The 26,840-nt window shown below is 42.5% G+C and overlaps 1 protein-coding gene across 1 annotated transcript in view; it reads left to right on the top strand.

Annotated features, from left to right (window-relative positions):
• The window catches only part of LOC126235396 (protein Wnt-11b-2-like), a 240,056-nt gene that overhangs the window by 122,728 nt on the left and 90,488 nt on the right, over positions 1-26,840 (top strand). The window contains exon 5 of the mRNA XM_049944118.1: positions 4,316-4,632. Coding sequence (XP_049800075.1) covers positions 4,316-4,632 — 317 coding nt within the window. The remainder of the gene's footprint in view (positions 1-4,315; positions 4,633-26,840) is intronic.

The following is a 26,840-nucleotide window of genomic DNA, read 5'->3' as shown; positions in this document are numbered from 1 at the left end:
GTGATTACTCTGCTATTCACAATAAAGTGCCTGGCAGAGGCTTCAATTAACCACCTTCAAGCTGTCTCTCTACCGTTCCACTCTCGAACGGAACGCGAGAAAAACGAGCACTTAAATTTTTCTTTGCGAGCCCTGATTTCTCTTATTTTATCGTGATGATCATTTCTCCCTATGTAAGTGTGTGCCAACATAATGTTTCCGCAATCAGAAGACAAAACTGGTGATTGGAATTTCATGAGAAGATCCCGTCGCAACGAAAAACGCCTTTGTTTTAATGATTGCCACTCCAATTAACGTAACATGTCTGTGACACTATCTCCCCTGTTTCGCCATAATACAAAACGAGCTGCCCTTCTTTGTACTTTTTCGATGTCATCCGTCAGTCTTATCCGATGCGGATCCCACACCGCACAGCAATACTCCAGAATAGGGCGGACAAGTGTAGTGTAAGCAGTCTCTTTAGTAGATCTGTTGCACCTTCTAAGTGTTTTGCCAATGAATCGCAGTCTTTGGTTTACTCTGCCCACAACATTATATATGTGATCGTTATTTGTAATTGTAATCCCTAAGTATTTAGTTGAATTTACAGCCTTCGGATTTGTGTGACTTATCGCGTAATCGAAATTTAGCTAATTTCTTTTAGTACTCATGAGAATAACTTCACACGTTTCTTTATTCAGGGGCATTTGCCACTTTTCTCACCACACAGATACCTTATCACAATCTTTTTGGATTTCATTTTGATCATCTGATCACTTTACAAGACGGCAAATGGCAGCATCATCTGCAAATAATGTAAGAGGGCTACTCAGATTGTCTCCTATGTCGTTAACATAGATTAGGAACAATAGAGGGCCTATAACACTTCCTTGGGGAACGCCGGATATTACTTCTGTTTTACTCGATGACTTTCCGTCCTATGATGTGCAGCTACCTTTCAGTTTCCTGTGAATCCTAGCTATTCCAGGTATTTTTGCAGTCCTTCCTCCCACCTAGAATTGGTCTTCCCCGAGTCCACTTAAACTCTTACCTTCCTACCAACTTTAGTTTTGGAATAGCATCATCAGATGAATGTAAGCTAGAGTTTGTTGTTGTTGTGGTCTTCAGTCCAGAGACAGGTTTGATGTGATTCTCTGTGCTACTCTGTCCTTACAAACATCTTCGTCTCTGAATAACTACTGCATTTTAAACTGCTCAATGTATTCATTTCTTGGACTACCTCTACAAATTTTACCGTCTACACTTCCCTCCAGTGCTAAAGTGATGTCTAAGCATGTGTCGCATCAGCCGACACTTTCTTTTAGTCCAGGTGCGCCACAAATTTCTTTTTTTTTCCAGTTCCTCCTCGTTAGTATTCTTCTGTAGCAGAACATTTCAAAAGCTTCCTTTCTCTTCCTGCCTGAACTGGTTATCGTCCACGTTTTACTTTCATACAAGACAACGCTACATACGAATACCTACAGAAAAGACTTCCTACCACATGAATTTATATTCGATGCTATCAGATTTCTGTTCTTGGTGTTTCCAATCGATATTTTATATCGTCTCTACTTCGGCCAGCTTCAGTTTGCCTCCCCTCGCCCTCCCCACCCCCACCCAAATAGCATACCTCATCTCCTAGTTATAGCGTCTCATTTCCTATTCTATGCGGGTCGTTCAATAAGTAATGCAACACATTTATTTTCTCCGCCAATTTCGGCTCAAAAGTGCAGAATTTGTTGTGAAACGTCGTGAAATATTCCCGCTTCAGCTCCTACAGTTTCATGAAGGCGGCAGCGATACACGTAGCCTTCAAAATTTCGTCTGTAACGGAGGTGCCTTCCAAGCAGAGAGCTGTCATTGAGTTTCTTTTAGCAGAAGACCAGAGCATCGCAGATATTCATAGGTGCTTTCAGAATGTCTACGGAGACCTGAAGTGAACAAAACCAATAAATCGTCTGACATCATCGCAACAAGGTCGCCCAAAGCTGTCCGATGTCCCGCGTGCCGGCCGGCCGCGCACAGCTGACACTCCTGCACTGTTGAAACGCGCGGACACTCTCACTTGAGGTGACAGACGGATCACAACGAAACACCTCGCTGCACAACTGGACGTCTCTGTTGGTAGTGCTGACAGACTCGTTCCCCAGTTGGGTACTCAAAGCCTTGTGCCCGCTGTGTTCGTTGCCACCTAACAGGAGACCGTAATGAGCATCGAAGGACCATCCATGCGGAATTGCTTGCGCGTTACGAAGCTCATAGTAACAATTTTTTGTGCAACACCGTCATAGACCATGAAAGTTTCGTTCACTTCGAACCGCAAACAACACTGCTATCCACAGAAAGCGCCACACTACCTCCCCTGCAAAGAAAAAGTTCAAAGCCGCGTCCTCAGCTGGTAAAGTTATAGCGACGGTCTTCTGGGACTCTGAAGGGTCCATGCTCAGCGCAAGGTCTCACCCAAGTTGCGTACTCGAGATAAGCTCACAAAACGTCACTGACTGTTCTTCCTCGCCCACTCTACAACCAGGATCTCACACGTTCCGACTTCTACGTGTTTAGCCTAATAAAGAATGCACTCCACGGAAAGCACGTGGATGATGTGGAGATTATTGATCCAGCAAGACGTTGGCTCCGACGTCGACCGGTGGAGTGGTACCATGCCGACATAATCACCCTCCCAGTAAGGTGACGTAAGCAGACTGAACTGAGAGAATGTGAAAAATAGGGTTTTGTAGCCAAAAGAGTGAGGAATAACGTGGTGTATTGGAATCCTGAATAAAACCAACCTACACTAGTGGCCATTAAAACTGCTAAACCAATAAGAAATGCAGATGATAAACGGGTATTCATTGGACAAATATATTATACTGGAACTGACATGTTATTACAATTTCACGCAATTTGGGTGCATAGATCCTGAGAAATCAGTACCCAGAACAACGACCTCTGGCCATAATAACGGCCTTGATACGCCTGGGCATTGAGTCAAACAGAGCTTGGATGGCGTGTGCAGGTACAGTTGCCCATGCAGCTTCAACACGATACCACAGTTCATCAAGAGTAGTGACTGGCGTATTGTGACGAGCCAGTTGCTCGGCCACCATCGAGCAAACGTTTTCAATTGGTGAGAGATCTGGAGAATGTGCTGGTCAGGACAGCAGTCGACCATTTACTGTATCCAGAAAGGTCCGTACAGGATCTTCAACATGCGGTCGTGCATTATCTTGCTGAAATGTAGCGTTTCGCAGGGCTCGAATGAAGGGTAGAGCCACGGGTCGTAACACATCTGAAATGTAACGTCCACTGTTCAAAGTGCCGTCAAAGCGAACAACAGGTGACCGAGACGTGTAACCAATGGCACCCCATACCATCACGCCGGGTGATACGCCACTATGGCGATGACGAATACACGCTTCCAATGTGCGTTCACCGCGATGTCGCCAAACAAGGATGCGACTATCACGATACTGTAAACAGAACCTGGATTCATCAGAAAACATGACATTTTGCATTCGTGCGCCCAAGTTCGTCGTTGAGTACACCATCGCAGGCGCTCCTGTCCATGATGCAGCGTCAAGGGTAACCGCAGCCATGGTCTCCGAGCTGATAGTCCATGCTGCTGCAAACGCTGTCGAACTGTTCGTGCAGATGGTTGTTGTCTTGCAAACGTCCCCATCTGTTGACTCAGGGATCGAGACGTGGCTGCACGATCCGTTACAGCCATGCGGCTAAGATGCCTGTCATCTCGGCTGCTAGTGATACGAGGCCGTTGGGATCCAGCACGGCGTTCCGTATTACCCTCCTGAACCCACCGATTCCATATTCTGCTAACAGTCATCGGATCTCGACCAACGCGAGCAGCAATGTCGCGATACGCAAAACCGCAATCGCGATAGTCTACAATCCGACCTTTATCAAAGTCGGAAACGTGATGGTACGCATTTCTCCTCCTTACACGAGGCACCACAACAACGTTTCACCAGGCAACGCCGGTCAACTGCTGTTTATATATGAGAAATCGGTTGGAAACTTTCCTCATGTCAGCACGTTTTAGGTGTCACCACCGGCTCTGAAAAGCTAATCATTTGCATATCACAGCATCTTCTTCCTGCCGGTTAAATTTCGCGTCTGTAGCACGTTTTCTTCGTGGTGTAGCAATTTTAATGGCCAGTAGTGTACTTCCAGAAATAAATGTGTTGCGTTACTTATTGAACGTCCCTCTTACTTCCCTCGGCGTCACCTGATGTAATTCGAGTGTATTCCATTGAACATAAGATAACCGCACTGTTCCTGCTGGTTTCTGTAACGTGGTGGTGCGCGCTGGCTGCCGCAGGCGGTGGAGGCGAGCGTGCAGACGCAGTGCAAGTGCCACGGCGTGTCGGGCTCGTGCAACATCAAGACATGCTGGCGCGCGCTGCCGCCGCTGGCTGACGTGGGGGAGCGCCTGAAGCGGCGCTTCGCCGTCGCCGCCGAGGTGGTGAGCCGGCGCGTGGGCGCGGGCCGCCGCCTCCTGCCCGCCCCCGCGCCCCAGGCCGCCCCCGCCGCCGCCGCGCGCGCCCCCTTCTCGCACCACGACCTCATCTACGTCACCAAGTCGCCCGACTACTGCCAGCGGGACCCCAGGGTCGGCAGCGTTGGTACCAAGCACAGGTGACCCGCCACAATTAATTGCCTTTTTATGGTCAAAAATCACGCAATGCGTTTTCGTCTGAATTCTCCTAGCGAAACGAGGATTCGGAAATGGACAAACGGGTTATCAAATTGAGCAGCGGGATGTGTACTTTTGCATGAAGCAATTATATAATTCATATATCCATTCTCAAATGAAGTGTCAGAAATGGACAAAAGGGGTATCAATTTGACGATAGTCAGGTCTAATTTTGCAAAAAAAAAAAAAAAAAAAAAATTAATTTGCTTGTAAGTAGTGAGGGTAACTCAATAAAATGTAATATAGGCATTTGAGGAAAAATGTCCTTCTCTTCAACATCTAGCTACTTTGCGTATGGCAAATTGGGCTTCTGTGATATTTAACTGTAAACAAATAAAAGGGTTGGAACTTAAATAGTGGTAACTATTTATTTACAACCGATACATGTTTGCACCTGTCACTGTCCTTCAAAGTAGCCACCAGCGTTGTGTAGAACCCGTTGCCAGTGATGTGGAAGTCGTAGTATACCGTTAGCACAGCCTGTTCTGTTGATGGTGCGAATGGAGTGGTCTACTGCCTGTCGAATCTCTGGAACAGTTGTGAAGCGAATGCCACGAAGTGGTTCCTTCATCTTCCGAATCAAATCAAAGTCACAGGGACATAAGTCCGAGGAGTATGGTGGATGGTACAGTACTTCCCAGTCCCATCGACCGACCAGACCAGCCACAGCTTGCGCTGTATGCGCCCGCGCATTGCGTGCAAAATGATGAGTGAGTTGCGCAGAAAGTGTCGCAGCTTCTTTCGCAAAGCTGGTCGCAGGTGATGCTTCAAAAATGAACAGTAATACTGTGTACTGACGGTCTGCCGTGGACGAACGTATGCGTTAGGATAACACCAACACAATCGTACACGAGAATCACCATAACTTTCAATATACTGGGGCTCTGACGCTCTTTCGACTTTCGCGACGACCCATAATGACGCCATTCGTTGGATTGGCGTTTCAGTTTTGGCTCGTACGATGTGGCCCATGTCTCATCCAGTGTTACGATATGGTGTAAGAAAGCCTCTCCTTCGCGCTCTTAGCGCTCCAAGTGCGTCTGAGCAGCGTCGTAACGCATCCATTTCTGCATTTCCGTCAAGTCATGCGGAACCCATCATGGTGCAATTTTTCTCATGCCCGGGCGTTCCTTCAGGATACGAAGCATGGTCGTATGCGCTAATTCTGTTTCGTGGGCGAGCTCACGAATTGTATGGCGTCGATCACTTTCCACTAACGCGGCAACAGCACGCACTGCTTCTTCAGAGACGCTAGGACGACCTGCCCGATGCATGTCTGCCTCAGTTTGCCGACCTTCGTTGAAGGCTTTTACCCAACGTGCCACTGTTATGTACGGCAATGCCGTTTCCCCGCACGCCTCTTGAAGACCTTGATGACACTGTCGTGCTGTACGACCTCTGGCACATTCAATCTTGATTCAACTCCGATGTTCCTGTTTCGAAAACATAGTGACACCGCTACGTTAGACCGCTCGCTCACAAGTGGCTGTGTTTCTCTGGATTGTGCGCACGTCGGTGACGTGGGACGGGAGAGTCCATTTGCTCGGAGGTAAGCTAGGCATGTCAACAACGTGTGCTATCAGCGACAATAGTAGATTCCATTGCATTGTGTCTCCACAGCACTGTTGCCACTATTTAAGTTCCTAACTTCTATTTGAGTGGAGCGAAAACAAGACTCCCTACAACAGACACAATGGATTTTTATTCCAATTTTCATAATCAAACGAAGACTCAGAAATGGACACATTGGGTATCAAATTGACCAGAATCAGTCTAGTGCCACAAAAAAAAATATTTTGTAGCTTGAAATCAATTAGGGTAATTAAGAGAAAGTTAATTAGTTATTTATCCGAAAAATGAAATACTTGATAAACTGCTGATTTCTAAATAAAACTTGAAAATTAGAAGAAAGGAAAAATACGATCTAATGTTTTGTTGAAAAATTTGGAAAAACGATGTCAGATGTTTTGTAGAACGATATGGCTAAAAGTAAGAAATAAAATAGATTGTAGAAACATTTGACACACCTTTGAATGATGCAAATGAGGTGAAGAATGAAAATGTTGTGTTTTGTGTAGCTATAGTAACTCTATCAGTAAAATATTTAGCAGCTTGGCTGTCCATACCAGTAGTACCCTCAAAGCAGCAGACTGCACAGTCTGCATAACGCCCCAAATAAGTATCCTCTAGTACGTTAAAATTCTAAGTTAAACATTGAACTTTAAATTCTTAATCAGCACCCCATTTGCTGTACTTGATTTGAAGGATCATTCGAAGGTACCTCAAATGTGTCGCATCGTACAGAAATCGCATTGCTGTACCAAAGTTGGCAACGTGAATCGATACCACAGTCATTAGAGAGACAATGACGTATGGGAGACGCTCCTGAAGACCACCCCCGCCCCGCCCCCCCCCCCCCCCCCCCGCCCCGTCAGCCTCAGCATAGCAGCGCCCTCACACTGAGGTCAATATAGTGTCGCACTGGCAAGGCAAGAGCTCTTCTACCTCAGTTCGTGGCTTCATCCGAGGACACATTATCATAGTGCAGGAAGAACGTGATAGTTAAAAGTTTCTGATTGACTTGTTCATTTAAATGTGGAACATTCTACAGCAAGAGAACAGTTTTATATTTAGTGTTTCAGGTGACACTTTGCTAGTCCGTGACAGTTGTAAATTATCCAGTACTTCTTCGGCAAACAAATGTGTCAAAGTTAAGTACATCTTTTGTCCATTTATGTAACAAAATGAATTAATGTTTCATGTGTTCTAGTTTAATGTGCCACCTCGTCGAACAATCAAAGAACCACAGCCGTGGCCGGACGATGAAGCCTCCCGTAGTCACAACAAAATGTTTCTCTATTCTGTTTTAGTTCTTATTTTTATACAAATTATTTGACCTTTCTTTCTTTTTCCCAAAAAATGTTTAAAAGAACGTTACGATCACAGGAATAACCTGTTGCTTGAATTAAACACGTCGCCTTCAAGTGTATAAAAAGCAAGTCAAAGTACTGAACGTACACTGATGAGCCAAAATATTATGAGCACCTCCTTTTAACGCGTTGGTTCACTTTTGTAACGCAATACACTAGCCATTCTTTGTGGCATGGATTTAAGAAGTCCTTGGTATGTTTCTGGATTTTCGTGGCATCAGACAGATGTCTGTGCAAAGGTTACACGGTTCTCGTAAACAAGTTTAGTAGCTAGTAAACTATTCTGATTGATCCCAATTTTATTCATGTAACTTTAATAATGTACTCGGATTTCAATAAGAACAACATTGAACTAAAACACTTTATATCATCGGTTTGCGATTGTTCTTTTTGAAACTTTAATTATCCTTTTATGAAAATAACTGGACTACTTCAAGCATTTGACCCACTGAATAATTACGAAATTTACTACTACGCGAAGTTAATTAGTTATAGTGAAAAAAGACAACTGCTTTTCAGTTCAATAAAACAGAATATTCGGAAATATCGTAGCACTTGGGGTAGGATCCTGTCTAGGTAAATGATTAAGGGAAAAAATATAATTACTCAACATGAAGTTTACAGAACAAAAAATTATTATTGGATATTAAAATCCTTAATTGGTCCTTGCAGTTATAGGGTGTGACAGTGTCGATCTACTGCGTTTATTCAAAAAAGGCAGCAAAAGTATCCATGGCTGTATAACAAGCTCAGAAAATTCTCTTTTTGGCGTCTTATTTTCGTATTTCAGAGGTAACCAATGTATGCTATGAATAATGAGCCCAATTTCTTCCACATTCGAGGCTATATAAAATAATCTTGCTGCTATTCTTGCCTCATTGCACTCACAAGATGCAAACACTTTGCATGCTATCCGCTGATCGACTCTTGCCAGAAAGGGCCCTTGCAGTTAGACCACCAGATCCATCTTTTCTGTTCCCGCCAAGTCAGTTTCGTTGCGGTGGGACTTCCCTCTAAGTTTTAAATCGTTAAAATTGTAATTGCCATACGCATGAATCAGAATTACAGGTAAAGTTTTAAGTGTTCTATTCTTTCACAGAATATTACTTTCAAAGTTACATTCATAGATTAATTACAATTACATAAATGATAATAAATCCAGGTATAAAACATTCATTCAGATGTTACATCAAAGAGCATTGTTATACAGATGTACCTTTAAGTTATGAGGTAAGAGTAGAGAATATGGATTTTGGTGTTACACGCTTTACTGTAATAAGATATTGCATTGCCTGTGTTATTCCAAATCCGATGCAAAGTTCGTTTGCACATGCATGCTTGTCCAAAGGAACAGGCACTGCGGCGACTATAGCAATTGCGAGTATGGACAACCATCAGCTGTAGAATGGAATGCCGACAGTGAAAATTTGTGTCGGACTGGAACTCTTGCCCGGATTTGCCGTTTATCGTGAGCGATCTCCTTACTATTTGGCTTCTACAACCTGTACTCGGACACCCATTATGTATATTCCCGTACTTACGGTACACTGTACTTCAAAGACTCAAACTTCTATATGTCGTCAACCATGCAACTAAAAACTGTAATCGTACATCCATTATGTATATTCCCGTACAGGTGATACATTTTACTTGAAAGTCGCTTGCCGGGTGTTGGCGGATAAATGCGATATTGCAGTGCCTGTGTTATACCGATTACGATTCAAAGTTCGTTTGGACATGTTAGTACTGTGGTAGGGAATGCAAATGGTCGATTTCGGTTTACTGTGAAAATTTTCGGAAAGAATCCTTCACCTGTAAAGGAGACCGCATATAGGACGGTGGTGCGACGTATTCTTGAGTACTGCTCGAGTGTTTGGGATCCGTACCAGGTAGGATTGAAGGAAGACAGCGGAGCAATGCAGAGGCGAACTGCTATATTTATTACGGGTAGGTCACAACAACACGTAAGTGTTACGTCTGCCGCGGGAACTCAAATGGAAATCGCTGCAGGGAAGGCGACACTCTTTTCGGGAAACGCTGTTGAGAAAATTTAGGGATTTGGCATTTGAAGCTGACTGCCAAACGATTGTACTGCCGACGACATACATTGCGCTTAAGAACTACGAAGATAAGATTCGAGAAATTTAAGTTCATACGGAGGCATATAGATAGTCGTTTTTCCCTCGCTCTATTTGAGAGTGGAACAGGAAAGGAAATGTCTGGTGGCTTGTGAAGTATCAATGTAGAAGTGGGTATAGAAACCCAGGAACGCATGAGTCACTACAGACCGCACGACTTAGAGGATAGAAGGGCAAACCTACCTTTATAGCATTCGTAGATTTACAAATGCTAATTACAATGCCAACTGGACTCCACTCTTTAAAATTCTTAAAATAGCAGGGACAGAAAAGAGAGGGCGAAAAGTTATCTACAACTTGTACAGAAATTAGATCGCAGTTGTAGGAGTCAAAGGATATGAAAGAGAAGCAGTAGTGAGAAGGGTTGTAGTCTAACCCCGATATTTAATGTGTACATTGAGAAAACAGTAAAGGAGTAAAAAAATTTGGAAAGTGAATTAAACTTCAGTTATAAGTAATAAAAACTTCGAAATTTGTCGATCGTTTTGTAATTCTGTCAGATACGTCAAGAGACTTGCAAAAGTAGTTGATCGGGATGGATAGTGTGTTTATAAAAGGTTATGAGATGAACTTCAAGAAAATTAAATCAACGATAGTGGAATTTAGTCGAATTAAATCAGACGATGCTGGGGGATAGTTTCGGAGATGGAAACTAACAGTAGTAGATGAGTTTTGTTGCTTGGGCAGCAAAGTAACTGTTTCTGGTCGAAGCAGAAGTGTTATCAAATGCAGACTGGGGATAGCAAGGAAAGCGTTTCTGAAAACAAGAAGTTATTTGTCTATAGTGTGAACTTGTACAGACGTGAAACGGGAACGACAAACAGACTAGAAGGGAAAAGAAGCTTTTGGTATGTAGTTTAGCCGAAGAATGCTGAGTATTAGGTGGAAAGATCGAGTAAATGATGAAGTGGCACTGAACAAAACTGGGGAAAAAATATACGAGGAATATTCGGAAAGTAAGTTCCGATCAGTCAAGACATGGAGCCACTGGGAAAATCTAATAAAGCTTTGTACAAATGTGTTAGCCAGTGTCTCTAGTATGCCTGTCGGTTGCAACATTTCGCTCTTTCAGTTCTGAGCGCATGATGAGCACATAAAGATGCGTAGAAGATAGTGTCTCCCGCCAAATATGAGGTCCTGGTGAGAGATTTCGCCTGACATTATGCAGCCCACATTAGAACTGTCATACGGTTCCTACTTCGTGACAATTCTCGGTTGCAAACTGCTGAGGCAATGAAAATGCTCGTGCAGCGTTTTCGATGGAAAGTGTTTGGTCACCCGCACTGCAGCCGGTAATTGGCTCCCTCTGTGTTTCGTCTCCGCTCACATTAACTACTGGCTATGAAGACAACGTTTTCGCACAGACAACGTGCTATAGATGAGCGTAGAGAATTGGCGGGAAGCACAGGCGGCTGCCTTCTATGACGAGGGTATTGGAAAGTTGGTACAACGCTACGACAAATGTCTAAGTCGGAGTGGTGACTATGTAGAGCAGTGGCTGGAATCAGTAGCTAACTGTTGCAGATAAAATAATTCTGATTGTCACAGTGGTTTCCATTTCGCGATCAATTGGAACTTACTTTCCGAATAGTCCTAGTATTTATTGCAACCTGACTAAAAGATGGGATCGTGTGACAAGAGACATTCTGGAACATCAAGGATTTGTCAGGTTGGTAATGGTGGGACGTGTGTGTGTGTGTGTGTGTGTGTGTGTGTGTGTGTGTGTGTGTGTGTTTGTGTGTGTGCGTGCGTGCGTGCGTGAGTGAGAGAGAGTTGTAGAGAGAGGAAAGTATTACGTTCAGACGAACTTTGCTGAAATATGAAATATGTGAACAAGCGTCACTCACTCATACTGAAATCATGGTCAAGAGTCTCCATAACGGACTTGCTATCTCTTTATATAAAAGGCAGTGTCTTGACTGACTGACTCATCATCGCCCAGACCAAACCATTAAGGACAGAAACTTAAAATTTGCAGAGGGTGCTGATCTTACACTGTAGTCTTAGTTTAAGAAGGGATTTCTCTATGTTCCATCGCTATGCTGGTTAAATAGGGGATGAAATGCTTTGTGAAAATATGTCGCTATTAAGGCAACTTTGATGGTAGACCTACGAAAACTGGTATTTGGTTTCTTGGCTAGAAAATAAAAAAAAAACAAGATTTCCGCATTTTCCGAAATTCATTCCATGTGGGAGTGAAGTAGTGGGTGAAAGATTTTTTTAATACATCTTTATTAAAGAACTACTACAGTATTTTTAAAGCTACATCTATGAAAATTGCTGTCTGACTTCTCGGTTATAAATAAAAATAAACGTCTTACAGTGTTTTTGGAAATTCAACAGCGCAGAGTCCGCAGCTCGTGGTCTCGCGGTAGCGTTCTCGCTTCCCGAGCACGGGGTCCCGGGTTCGATTCCCGGCGGGGTCAGGGATTTTCTCTGCCTCGTGATGACTGGGTGTTGTGTGATGTCCTTAGGTTAGTTAGGTTTAAGTAGTTCTAAGTTCTAGGGGACTGATGACCATAGATGTTAAGTCCCATAGTGCTCAGAGCCATTTGAACCATTTGAATCAACAGCGAAGAGGGTGAATTAGGGGATGAAATGTTTTATGAAAATATTTCATTGTGGAAACATTTTTAAAGCTAAATCTATTGAAAATTGAATCTGAATTCTCGGTTGGAAATAAAAAAAGTAGGTGTTTCACTATTTTTGGAAATTCAGCCACTAAGGAGGTGAAATGGGGAACGGAATTTTTTATGGAAATATTTAATTATGCAAGCATTTTGGAAGCTAAATGTATAAAAAATTGTATTTGGTTTCTATGTTAGAAATAAAAAAATACACATTTCGTTGTTTTTTGAAATCCAAGCCCTAAGGGGTAAAATAGAGGGGGAAATGTTTTATGGAAATATTTCATCGTGAAAACATTTTTAAAGGTAAATTTAAAAAAATCATGTTTCGCTGTTTTTGGAACACCAGCTAAGGGGTGAAATACGGCCATCATCACCAGCCAAAAAAGCTAAGGGCTGAAACTTGAAATTTGGAGAGAGTGTTTATTCATACTGTAGTCGTTCTTTAAGATAGAATTTTTCGAAATTCCTCTCCTATGGGGATGAAATAGAGGATGAAAGTGTTTTTGAAACTGTGTCAGTATTAAGACAATTTTGAAGCTAGAACAACGAAAATTGGTATTTGGTTTCTCAGTCAGAAATTTAAAAAATACGTCTTGCAGCTTCTTCGGATATTCAACCACTTATGGGGTAAGATAGTGGTTGAAATATTGTTTTTGAAAATAAATCATTATTAAAAAAACTATTAAAGCATTTTTGAAGCTACATATATGAAAACTGGTATTTGTCTTCCCAGTTAGAAGTAAAAAAATGCATCTTCAGAATTTTTCGAAATTCAACCCCCTAAGAAGTGTAATAGAGGATGAAAAGGTCTATGAAATTATTTCAGTCTGAAAGCATTTTCAAAACTAAATCTATGAAAATTTGTATTTGGCTTCTCTGTCAGAAATAAAAAATCTGTCTTTCATTATTTTTGGAAATTCAGTCCCCAAGGGGGTGAAATAGGGGATGCAATTTTTTAAGAAAATGTTCCGTTATATTAAAAAAACTGAATCTACGAAAACTGATATTTTACTTCTCCGTTATACATAAAGAAAAATGTGTTAGGGGATGAAAGTTTCTGTGGAAATACCAGCACATAAAAGCAAAAGACATGATTGACGAAAACCTTGTATTTCAGCTACCAGACTTGCTTATTCGTCAGAAGTACATTCGGAAAAGACGATGCTTTTGTCGCCTTACTAGCATAAGTTTAGAGGGTGTTGCAAAATACGAACAACATAAAAATTTGGTTAACGAGAAAAATCTATGTATACCATACAGTCTACGCGAGTGAAGCAGCGGGCGCTAAGCAAGTCGTTACGGAAAACTAAGTCGTCTTCCACTCAGATATTCAGAAAGAACAGCATTGCAATCACGATAAATACTTTCGTAGCTTGAAGAAGAAGAAGAAGATTGTTTCGGAAAATTTAAATCAGTAACCAAATCGTTGAGATGTCCATGAGATAAGAATTGTGGATTATTTCCTTCGCAGTGGCCTTGAAACTTTGGGTGGTCGTGTATATCTCCCCAACTGTCTTCTGCCTATTGGTCACTACATTCGTCTTCACTCACTACACCATTCTCACCAGTACGTGTGTCAGTAATTCTTCACTGTGACATACGAGCCTTATTTCACACTGTACATTTTTCCTTGTTTTCCGGATGATTGCCACACAAAAATAATAGTCAGCTGTTTGGTCAGTTGGTTCTCTCCCAATCACGGGAGCGGCAAAGGGCATGTGATGTGATCCTCTTAATCGGCCTGTCAAGAGAGTAATACGAGATGGGAGGGGGTAGGGGAGTAATTCCTGTCCAGGTCGCCAACCTGACAATCTAACTAAGGTTCGTAGCACTTATTTACAAGAGGGTTAAATTCAGTTTTTGAGATTTTGTATTAACTCTTCACAGATCTTCTTCTTCTTCTGTAGTGGTCAATCCAAGGATTGGTTTGCAACAGCTACAATGGCAGCTTGTCTCCATTCTGTGCGTCTTTCAGCTTTTCTCTTCATTTCTTTATAGGTGTTACATCCCACATCTTTCACGATTTGATCCATGTACCTCAGTCGTGGTCTTCCTCTTGGTCTTTTTCCCTCGACATATCCCTCTATGATTGTGTTCAGGAGTCCTTTATGTCTTAATAGATGGCCTGTAAATTGCACTCTTCTTTTAACAATGAAACTCCAGAAGCTTCTCTTCTCACCTGCTCTTTCCAGAACCACTTCGTTTGTGACCTTGTCGATCCATTTTATTTTGAGCATGCGTCTATAGCACCATATTTCAAAAGAATTTAGCTTCTGCTGTTCCTCTGTCCCGAGAGTCCATGTTTCACACCCATAGCATGTCACTCTCCACACATATGATTTCAAAAATCTTTTCCTGGTTTCAAGGCTGATGCTCTTAGATGTTAATATGTTTTTCTTCTTGTTAAAAGCAGCCTTTGCTTGAGCTATTCTGCTTCTCACTTCTGCCCTGCTCCTTCCATCCCTGGTAATATTACTGCCCAGATAAGTAAAATGGTTAAAATGGCTCTGAGCACTATGGGACTCAACTGCTGAGGTCATTAGTCCCCTAGAACTTAGAACTAGTTAAACCTAACTAACCTAAGGACATCACAAACATCCATGCCCGAGGCAGGATTCGAACCTGCGACCGTAGCGTCCCTTGCGGTTCCAGACTGCAGCGCCTTTAACCGCACGGCCACTTCCAGATAAGTAAATTTATCAACTTGTTCAAGCAGTTCATTGCCTACATGAACTTGGACTTTCACTTGATCTTCTTTGTCGCAAGCCATTACTTTTGTTTTTGCTTTATTAATTCTCATATTATATTTTTCACCCATAACTTTATCCATTCTATTCAGTAGGACTACAAGATCTTCTTCACTTTCAGCCAGGACAGCTATATCATCGGCATATCTTATCATATCTATTCGTTGGCCATGAATTACTACACCTGTCTGTGAATTTTCCCTTACTTTTTTCAGCGCCTCTTCAATGTACACGTTAAAGATAACAGGGGATAGTGCGCAACCTTGCCGGACACCTTTCCGTATCTGCACCTCTTCTTGTTTTGTCCGTCCACGGATAACTGCAGTCTCGTTTTTGTACAGGTTCCATATCATTTTTCTATCTTTATGGTCTATTCCTACTTTTTTGAGTACCTCAAACATCTTATCCCATTTAACATTATCAAAGGCTTTCTCTACATCTACGAAAGCTATGTATGTTTTCAGGTTCTTATCTAGTCGTTTCTCTATTATTAGTTTTAGAGCAAATATTGCTTCTCTGGTTCCTCTATCTTTCCGGAATCCAAACTGGTCTTCGGAGAGTGTATCTTCACAGATACGAGAGAAATAATTTGCGCTCTTCACACAGTTACAAGGCATTTCCTCTGACCAGTTAAAGAGAAACAGAAACCCAAAAACTCCACGAATTGAGAACGACAAGCAGTCACTTACAGCAGTTGTCAGCTCCCAATGCTGAGATGTAATTGGCAACAACCAACGTGATTCTCCATGTAGAAACTTGACTCACCGACAGTGGTACCACACCACCTTCATTTCCTGGAGTTAGTTTCTGAACTGAGAGTCATGTCTGGCAATTCTTTGTACATACTTACATTATTTTTCAACAATGAAATCTGTAAATCATTCTAAGCCACAGAAGAATAACCAATATGCAGCGTTTTCAAGGATTCCGATACAAGATGATAGTGTCATAAAAAGAAAAAAAAACAGAATTTGATAGCCAAAAACTGATTTCGTTTTAGAATCCAGCAGCTACTACTTTGAAAAGACCTCCGTTCATATTCTTCGTAATAAAAATGTTGCAGACCATCTAGGAGAGAACACTGCATTGAGGACGGAGCCATCTGCCGAGTTCGCCTCTTCGCCCACGAGATCTAGAAAGCAGTAGATACCACAGCCCGGGTTGATGCTGTTTCTTGACTTGCGGAAGGCGTTCGATAAAGTTCCGCACGGCCGCCTAATGAACATACAGGGTGTTTCAAAAATGACCGGTATATTTGAAACGGCAATAAAAACTAAACGAGCAGCGATAGAAATACACCGTTTGTTGCAATATGCTTGGGACAACAGTACATTTTCAGGCGGACAAACTTTCGAAATTACAGTAGTTACAATTTTCAACAACAGATGGCGCTGCAAGTGATGTGAAAGATATAGAAGACAACGCAGTCTGTGGGTGCGCCATTCTGTACGTCGTCTTTCTACTGTAAGCGTGTGCTGTTCACAACGTGCAAGTGTGCTGTAGACAACATGGTTTATTCCTTAGAACAGAGGATTTTTCTGGTGTTGGAATTCCACCGCCTAGAACACAGTGTTGTTGCAACAAGACGAAGTTTTCAACGGAGGTTTAATGTAACCAAAGGACCGAAAAGCGATACAATAAAGGATCTGTTTGAAAAATTTCAACGGACTGGGAACGTGACGGATGAACGTGCTGGAAAGGTAGGGCGACCGCGTACGGCAACCACAGAGGGCAACGCGCACCTAGTGCAGCAGGTGATCCAACAGCGGCCTCGGGTTTCCGTTCGCCGTGTTGCAGCTGCGGTCCAAATGCCGCCAACGTCCACGTATCGTCTCAGGCGCCAGAGTTTACACCTCTATCCATACAAAATTCAAACGCGGCAACCCCTCAGCGTCGCTACCATTGCTGCACGAGAGACATTCGCTAACGATATAGTGCACAGGATTGATGACGGCGATATGCATGTGGGCGGCATTTGGTTTACTGACGAAGCTTATTTTTACCTGGACGGCTTCGTCAATAAACAGAACTGGCGCATATGGGGAACCGAAAAGCCCCATGTTGCAGTCCCATCGTCCCTGCATCCTCAAAAAGTACTGGTCTGGGCCGCCATTTCTTCCAAAGGAATCATTGGCCCATTTTTCAGATCCGAAACGATTACTGCATCACGCTATCTGGACATTCTTCGTGAATTTGTGGCGGTACAAACTGCCTTGGACGACACTGCGAACACCTCGTGGTTTATGCAAGATGGTGCCCGGCCACATCGCACGGCCGACGTCTTTAATTTCCTGAATGAATATTTCGATGATCGTGTGATTGCTTTGGGCTATCCGAAAGATACAGGAGGCGGCGTGGATTGGCCTCCCTATTCGCCAGACATGAACCCCTGTGACTTCTTTCTGTGGGGACACTTGAAAGACCAGGTGTACCGCCAGAATCCAGAAACAATTGAACAGCTGAAGCAGTACATCTCATCTGCATGTGAAGCCATTCCGCCAGACACGTTGTCAAAGGTTTCGGGTAATTTCATTCAGAGACTACGCCATATTATTGCTACGCATGGTGGATATGTGGAAAATATCGTACTATAGAGTTTCCCAGACCGCAGCGCCATCTGTTGTTGAAAATTGTAACTACTGTAATTTCGAAAGTTTGTCTGCCTGAAAATGTACTGTTGTCCCAAGCATATTGCAACAAACGGTGTATTTCTATCGCTGCTCGTTTAGTTTTTATTGCCGTTTCAAATATACTGGTCATTTTTGAAACACCTTGTAATACGAGCGTACGGAATATCGGGCATCTGTGTGACTGGATTGAGGAGTTTCTAGAAACGGAATACATTACGTCACTCTCAATGAACAGAAATCTTCAGACGTAAAACCAAATTGTGGCGTACCCCAAGAAAGTGTCATTGGATCATTACTTTTTACAGCATACAGTGTGTTAACTAATATGGCGAGACCTCTGGGGAATGGATAGATGACTTAAAAATAAGCACAATAGTTCACATATAAATATCCTTTTTTTTATTTTCTTAGTTACAGGCACTATCCTGTTGTAACATGTTTGCTTCGTTCCCTTCTTTTTCTTTTCAAATATCCAGCTTGGTTGTACAGGTACTTTTTCTTTTCAAAGTTGTCTTCTGATGGCTAAATGAAATGCTCGAAAAGTCTACCATTAGCCCTAACACAAACTTCTAAACCCTGCATCAAGGAGTGTCTTACTCACTCTCCTACTGCAAGTGTGTGCTGTAATCCTTCTTGAACACGATAGCAAAAAATGACAACATTCGCAGTAGGTCTTGGACACATTAAGTCCATTAAATGCCCCAAAAAATAAAAATTCAATGCATTGAGATCAGGAGATCGAGCAGGTCGAGATGATGGTATCCAACGACCTATCCATTCAATGAGAGCCGCTCATGTAAGTTGTTCTTGCTTGCAGAGCAAAATAGTATTGCAGATGTTGATATTCTTTGCCAGCGTGTTCAAGGAGGATTTCAGCAGATACAGTAGACACCTTGTATACGGGAGCGAGTAAGATATTCCATGATTCGTCATTTGGAAGGTTGTCTTAGTGGTAATGATGGACGTTTTGAGCATTTCATTTATGCTATCAAAAGACAACAACAGAAAAGAAAATTACCTGCCGAAGCAAGCTAGTAGACAACAAAAGGACAGAAACGAAGCAAACATGAAACAACTAAAAAGAGTTTATAACTAAGAAAGTAAAAAAATGACCATATGTATATATGAACATTTTTTGCTTCTTTTTAAGTCCTCTATTCATACCCCAGAGGTTTCGTACTTATCGGTTAACACCCAGTATATCAACGACCTAGTGGATAAGCCCGGGAGTTGCAAGATGTTTTTCTCTGATGATGCTTTTGTATAATAATGCTTTTGTATACAGAGAAGTCGCAATGCTAGATATTTATTGCGAAATGAAGAAAGACTTGTAAAGGGTCGACGCTTGGTGCACGGATCAACAATTGGCCTTCTACATAATGAAACGTATTGAGCATAAACAGGCAGAAAGACCCATTATTGTTGACTGCACGATTACAGAGAAGTCACTGGAAGCAGTCTCATCCGTAAAATGTGTAGGAGTATGTGAATTGGAAAGATCACACAGAGCTTATTGCAGGTAAGCCAGATGCCAGACTGAGATTCATTGGATGAAGTTACAGGAAATGTAGTCATTCAGCAAGTAGGTAGCTTATGAAACCCTCGTTCAACGAATACTTGAATACTGCTCTTCAGTCTGGGATTTGTATCAGACAGGATTGATAGAGGAAATAGGGAAGAACCAAAAAAAATCAGCGCATTTCGCTACTGGTTTATTTCGAAAGCGCGAAATCGTCGCGCAGATGCTCAACTATCTCCAGTGAAGCATTCCACAGAAGCCTTCTGAATCACGGAGTGCTTTGCTATGTAAATACCTCGAGCCTAAATTATCCCTTCTTGCCTTAAAAAAATTGGCTCTGAGCACTATGGGACTTAACATCTGAGGTCATCAGTCCCCTAGAACTTCGAACTATTTAAACCTAACTAACCTAACAACATCACACACACCTATGCCCGAGGCAGGATTCGAATCTGTGACCGTACCAGTCGCGCGGTTCCGGACTGAAGCGCCTAAAACCGCTTGACCACAGCGGCCGGCTCCTGTCTTTAAGCGACAAATAAATAGATTGAAATTGAAAGTTAATTTGAATTAGTAGCTCAGTAACTCCACAAGTCTAAGTAGCAGTCAATATGTAATCGACGATCCTGTGAAAAAAAACATTATTCTTCGGTCGGAGTGGCTACGCTGTGTGGAATGCGCGGCCGATAGTGAAGCTGGAAGATCTCTTTACGGAGGCGTGAAATGCTGTTGACCGTGCTACAGGTTCGTCCTGCTCTATTCGCCCGACGAGGAGCAAGCTCTAATTTCGAGGACTTATTAGTGAAAGAAGGAGTCAAAGTAATTCAATTTAAATCTCACCAGCAGTCTCGTGATGACGACATTTATTCGATGATTTCCTTCATAAGTACAGTTCCAATCGGTACAGTTTGTAATGGCGGCGTATTTATTAATGGCTCATTTACAAAATCTTTCGCAAGATTTCACCAGACAGGGAAAACCGTCCACATCCAACCAGCCGTCCTTCATCACAACATCTAACAATATTGGATTCTAAGGAATAAACAGCGCACGGAGCTTTTAGCACAGCTAAATTAAGGAATAACACTATCGTTGGTCAGCAAAGTGGCGCACTGCCAGTATACTTAATTAACAGTTTGACATAAACAAAACAAACGCGAGGTTGTACAGAAAGTGGTATACTAAAAACGTAAGTTTCTAGAAGAGTCAACCAACATATTTCTTCCTCCCACGTTATATCTCACGAAAAGACCAAAAAGGCAAAATTAGAGATGTTCGAACTCACACGGCGTACCAACAATCGTTCGCACCGCGAACCATTCAGCCACTTGAACACGAAAAGGAAGAACCGACAGCGGCACACAAAGTACCCTCCGCCATATGTATATGTAGAAATATTTACGAACTACTGATAATGATTTTTACAGAAACATATAAACGTTATTTGATTGTATGTTATGCTTTATTAGACGGTCCAAATTTCAGCTTTAAGCCACTTTCAAGTGTTACAACTAGAATAAATGAATACACAATAAAAGTACAAATCGCAGAAAAGTGGAGAAAATATAATTAATGTATAGATTACATGATTTGTTTTCTTACTTACATGTCGAAAAAAATCTGACTCCTATGGAACACAAACATCGTTAAATTATATATCTTCAGTTACAGAAAACTGATGTTTGTAAGTAAAAGTGAGAATATTTTTGTGATACTGTAACTGGCTGGGAACTTGCATGATTTATTAACAGTATAATGCTGTGAAATGAAACATATCAACAAATCATAGGTTTACACTTCGTTTCACCATGTCTAAGCAGCAACCAGCATAAACACAAGTAAAACGATCGTCAAAGATCGACACGGAAACGTCACAGTGTGCACAACGTAATCTATTGTATGTCAGAGAACCAGACAGTGGAGCTGTTCATTTATCAAGCTGGTTACATTATCTTTGCAATAGGTACAAGACGCCAGTGTTGACATTATATGGCATGGAGACCAACTTCACGTTGTGCATGTCAAGACGGCAACATACACTAGCGTAATTTAAGAGACATAGAAGTTCAACATAATGTGGTCGTTAAATATTTGATACATGGTTCGTAACTAAAATGAATAGTTATAAACATAGTTAAGGATTACAACCACCTCACACAAGAGCATCTTTGATACACGTGCCATAATGTAAAAAAATGTTTATAAACATCGTTTAAAGTCAAAACCCCCCTTTGCACAAAAGCTTTAAAGATTCTCATAAACGACCAAGCATTCTAGAAGACAATAGGGGGAAAAGCGGGTAAAGGAGGGGCATAGAAGGTGATGGTAAAGTGAAGATCGAAGTTAACAGAAATAAATCACAAGTAAGGGACACAGAGGAGAGGGTTGTGGGTGTTGTGGGAGTAGGGGGAGAGGGGAGGGGTAAGATGGATAGTCTGATTAAGTAGATGGAGAAAAGAGGGAGGGGAGAAGGAGGAGAGTAATGTACACACCTATATATACAATCTATACTGAAACATTACTTAAGCATGTGTTTAAGATAAAAGGTAAGCCTCATAATTGTACGAGAGTTAACAAATGTTGTAAGTGTACTACAAATTGAGAATGTATGGAAGAATCCTTCATTTATAAATATATTGATGCAGTACGAAACACCAATTATTCCATTATTTCAAAATAATATATTATAAGGCACAATCTTTACTCTTTGAATAAAGGTTCGTACAGAAGTAATTGCTCTGTTACTTTAGAAAACTAGGATAAAAAACTGGGAACAGTATTCCAGAGTTAATTATGGAAGACGACAGACATCCAAAAAACTTTTTATATGACCATCTGGAGGCCACGTATGACATTTGTTTCTGGAGCTTGTAAGTAAAACAAACCATGTAAAATAGGAACGTGTGTGTCATACACGTAAGTGAGAAAACAACTCTATACATTAGTTACATTTTAGCCCTACTTTTCTGCTATTTGTACTTTTATTGTGTATTCATTTATTCCAGTTTTAATGTCCTAAGACTGAAATCAGCATATCATGCAGTCATATGACGGTTATATCTTTCCGTAAGTTTCGTATGACTGTGGCTCAACATAAAGTAAAAATCATCATTGATAGCACAATGAGTAGTCTGTCGAAACCAGGAAAGCAGCTACAGAAAGTACCTGAGTTAACTTTAATAAACTTTATAGTGGAAAGTAATGTGCTCGGTGACGGTGTCAGCTAATAACATGGCAAAAATGGACGCTCCAGTATCGATATTGAAGCGGCTGGTAAATCAAATCGGGTGTAAGAGCCACACGTAACACTGGTAACTGTGAGTCAGCTGTGTACTGGCCGCTACTGCCACTGGGCGCCGCTTATGACGGCAAGTTTTAAAGCAAAGCAATTGGTGGTGCGGTGGCGCAGTGTTTGCGTGCGGGGGCGGTGGGCGTGTTTGTCCGCAGCGCGGCGCACAGTAGCGGCGGCGGCGGCGGCGGCGGCGGCGCGGGGCACAGAGCAGGGCCAGAGGCGGCGGTTTGCCGGCCGGTGCTAAGAGGAAGCACTTGGCTGGCCCCGCCTGTTTGCCCATCCCATCAGCGCCCGCGCCGTTTTCACACCTCCACTCCCCCCGGCGACTAATCAACGCCCGCCGCTTGTTTGGTGAAACAAGTAGCAGACAAATTGTGACGGATCCGCGGCCGAATTCCTGCAGAAGACCTTTTAAACCCCCAGACCGCCTTACCTTCCGGAGGCAGCCTACTTTCCTCCGTCCACTCGTACCAATTCTTCCTTGCAGAAGTTAAAGCGACGACAGCTGCTTAGTGTTAGCGAAAGGTAGGGCAGTAAGATAGAGCACTATCTTGTAGTAGCCACATTACCCTTCCAACAGGAGCGGCAGGGTCACCTGCAGGCAGTGCAGATATGCCTCGCCTGTTACAAGTTCCGTGGATCATTTGAACGATTCTTTTACTGAAATGATGTGGAACGAGTTAGTATACAGGATATGTATACACGATTAGGGTTAATAATAATGAACAAATGTCCTACTCATGCAACTACACTCGAAAACAAGGTGTTTCTTTATTGGCTACCAGTTGTTCAGTGAAACTTCATCAGTGCAATAGAAGGGTTTTTCAAGAGAAATGATTTTCAGTTAGATTTTATGTTAATGAGCAAATAATACAAAATTTTATTTGCTGAAATGCGATAGGGAGCTGGTGTTGATAAGTAGGATCCTGGGCCATAACTTTATTAACAATTTTAATATAAAATAAAATAATTTAGTTACACACAAAATGAACGAAAACCTCTCAGCAAATACCACCAGGCTATACTAATGAGTTTTTCTTTTGGGAGCAAGACAAATGGTGGTGGAATTTACAAAACCACTAAAATAGCATTTAAAAAAAGTTAGGAAATCAATCTCAAGAAAAAATTATTGAAATATTGACATTAAATTGAAGCCTTAACACAGATGTTTAATAAGATCAACAATGTAGCGTTTAACAATACAATCCAAATTTAAGCTTAAGGAACTTACAGAAATGATTAACAGCCAGTTAACATGCGACATCCACTGTCAAGTAAAACGGATTGCGTGTAATTAGGAAAAACGACAAATCCAAGTAAATAGGCTGACGAAAATTTTACATAAAATACAATCACCTGATTGTGCAGACAAGGTGCGAGTGTAGGGCCAACACAACTTCTGTCTTTCGTTTATGAGCGACACAGCTTGGTTGGCCACCTGAGTTTTTCGGCTCTGATTTAGTACAGTTAACGCAGAAAGCAACCACTTTAGGATTTTCTTTTACTCAAGATTCGTTTAACGGAACTCATAAAACAAACCACTTGTGTTCCGAGACTATTCTGTAACATATAAATTACTAGTTAGCAATTTCATAAAAAAATTACAATGCTAAAAAGACACTCGAGAAGACGGTTCCACACAATAAAATAAGATCACGTCAAAGGTAAACAAAAACTACTTTACAGACGACGATGGATAACCAGGATGACAAGTAAGTGAATAGCCTTTTCACACACGAACTATAAAGGTTGTGACTGTAATCGAATGCTCACCATAATTCGCAGGAAGTAGGAACATAAGAGCCGGCCCGGATGACCGAGCGGTTCTAGAGGTCGTTTCCGTCTGGAACCGCACGACCGCCACGGTCGCAGGTTCGAATCCTGCCTCGGGCATGGATGTGTGTGATGTCCTTAGGTTAGGTAGGTTTAAGTAGTTCTAAGTTCTAGGGGACTGATGACCTCAGATGTTAAGTCCCATAGTGCTCAGTGCCATTTGAACCATTTTTGAAGGAACATAAGTCAACAACCGCCCGACCAATGGCTGCAATCGGCTGCACATATGCACCAGTCGCCCTCGCGTTCAGTCCTGCGAAACTGGCCGACATGAAACCATCCCGGAACCACTGTGGACACAGGCTTCTTCCGAATGATGTCCACGTACAAGTGGATACCCAAGCAACACCCATATACAACTTCTACATCGGGCAGTCTCCAATGATCTGTCCGACGCAAGACATAACGTAACCCGTTCTGACGAACGTTAAAAAGGAAGTAGCGAGCGAAGGATCTTATCGGGCACGACGTCGCGATGCTTGCTACCCGCCATCGCCACACAAACTGCTAGACACCCGATCACTGAGAGAAAACCACCCGCGGCGGTCGCGGTCGCGATTAAATACGAGGTGCATTCAAGTTCTAAGGTCTCCGATTTTTTTTCTAATTAACTACTCACCCGAAATCGATGAAACTGGCTTTACTTCTCGACGTAATCGCCCTGCAGACGTACACATTTTTCACAACGCTGACGCCATGATTCCATGGGAGCGGCGAAGGCTTCTTTAGGAGTCTGTTTTGACCACTGGAAAATCGCTGAGGCAATAGCAGCACGGCTGGTGAATGTGCGGCCACGGAGAGTGTCTTTCATTGTTGGAAAAAGCCAAAAGTCACTAGGAGCCAGGTCAGGTGAGTAGGGAGCATGAGGAATCACTTCAAAGTTGTTATCACGAAGAAACTGTTGCGTAACGTTAGCTCGATGTGCGGGTGCGTTGTCTCGGTAAAACAGCACACGCGCAGCCCTTCCCGGACGTTTTTGTTGCAGTGCAGGAAGGAATTTGTTCTTCAAAACATTTTCGTAGGATGCACCTGTTACCGTAGTGCCCTTCGGAACGCAATGGGTAAGGATTACGCCCTCGCTGTCCCAGAACATGGACACCATCATGTTTTCAGCACTGGCGGTTACCCGAAATTTTTTTGGTGGCGGTGAATCTGTGTGCTTCCATTGAGCTGACTGGCGCTTTGTTTCTGGATTGAAAAATGGCATCCACGTCTCATCCATTGTCACAACCAACGAAAAGAAAGTCCCATTCGTGCTGTCGTTGCCCGTCAACATTGTTTGGCAACATGCCACACGGGCAGCCGTGTGGTCGTCCGTCACCATTCGTGGCACCCACCTGGATGACACTTTTCGCATTTCCAGGTCGTCATGCAGGATTGCGTGCACAGAACCCACAGAAATGCCAACTCTGGAGGCGATCTGTTCAACAGTCATTCGGCGATCCCCCAAAACAATTCTCTCCGCTTTCTCGATTGCGTCGTCAGACCGGCTTGTGCGAGCCCGAGGTTATTTAGGTTTGTTGTCACACGATGTTCTGCCTTCATTAAACTGTCGCACCCACGAACGCACTTTCGACACATCCATAACTCCATCACCACATGTCTCCTTCAGCTGTCGATGAATTTCAATTGGTTTCAGACCACGCAAATTCAGAAAACGAATGATTGCACACTGTTCAAGTAAGGAAAACGTCGCCATTTTAAGTATTTAAAACAGTTCTCATTCTCGCCGCTGGCGGTAAAATTCCATCTGCCGTACGGTGCTGCCATCTCTGGGACGTATTGACAATGAACGTGGCCTCATTTTACAACAATGCGCATGTTTCTATCTCTTTCCAGTCCGGAGAAAAAAAATCGGAGGCCTTAGAACTTGAATGCACCTCGTAGACCTATTTGTCACTGTGCTTCCCTCTTTCGGAGTCTACCACCACCAGTGATGCTGCCAACCAGAGGGATCTATCGATACTGAACTGCCCCACGATGTACCCGCAGGGCCCAGTCGCTACGCATTAAACTCCTTCCTGAGTCACTCATAGCTTTAATAATGAGTAATTATGGTCATTGTTCCCTCTAGTGTTGTAGGTATGGACCTCACTGCTCTTCTCAAATAGTGATGGGTTATTTATGACGAACTTCATTAGCAAATATACGCATTTAAGGTACCTAACTCCTTGAAGAGGTGCATACGTGACCTCTGTGGGTGAACACCACATATTATTCTTACTGCTGGCTTCTGTGTAATCATCAGTTTCCTTTCAAGTTACGAGTTATCCCAGAAAATTATCTAAGAAGATATTTTTGAGTGTAAATATGCCAGATATGTTAGGAAATTGGCTCGTTTGTTTCCAAGATGAGCAGTTTTACGAAGAGCAAAAGTGGTTGAACTTAATTGTTTGAGAAGCTCAGTAATATGGTTCTTCCAGTTCAGATT

The sequence above is a fragment of the Schistocerca nitens genome, chromosome 2, assembly GCF_023898315.1.
Source record: "Schistocerca nitens isolate TAMUIC-IGC-003100 chromosome 2, iqSchNite1.1, whole genome shotgun sequence".
In the NCBI taxonomy this organism is placed as follows: Eukaryota; Metazoa; Arthropoda; class Insecta; order Orthoptera; family Acrididae; genus Schistocerca; species Schistocerca nitens.
The sequence above is the reverse complement of the archived record's forward strand: the minus strand, read 5'-3'. Positions and strand labels throughout refer to the sequence as shown.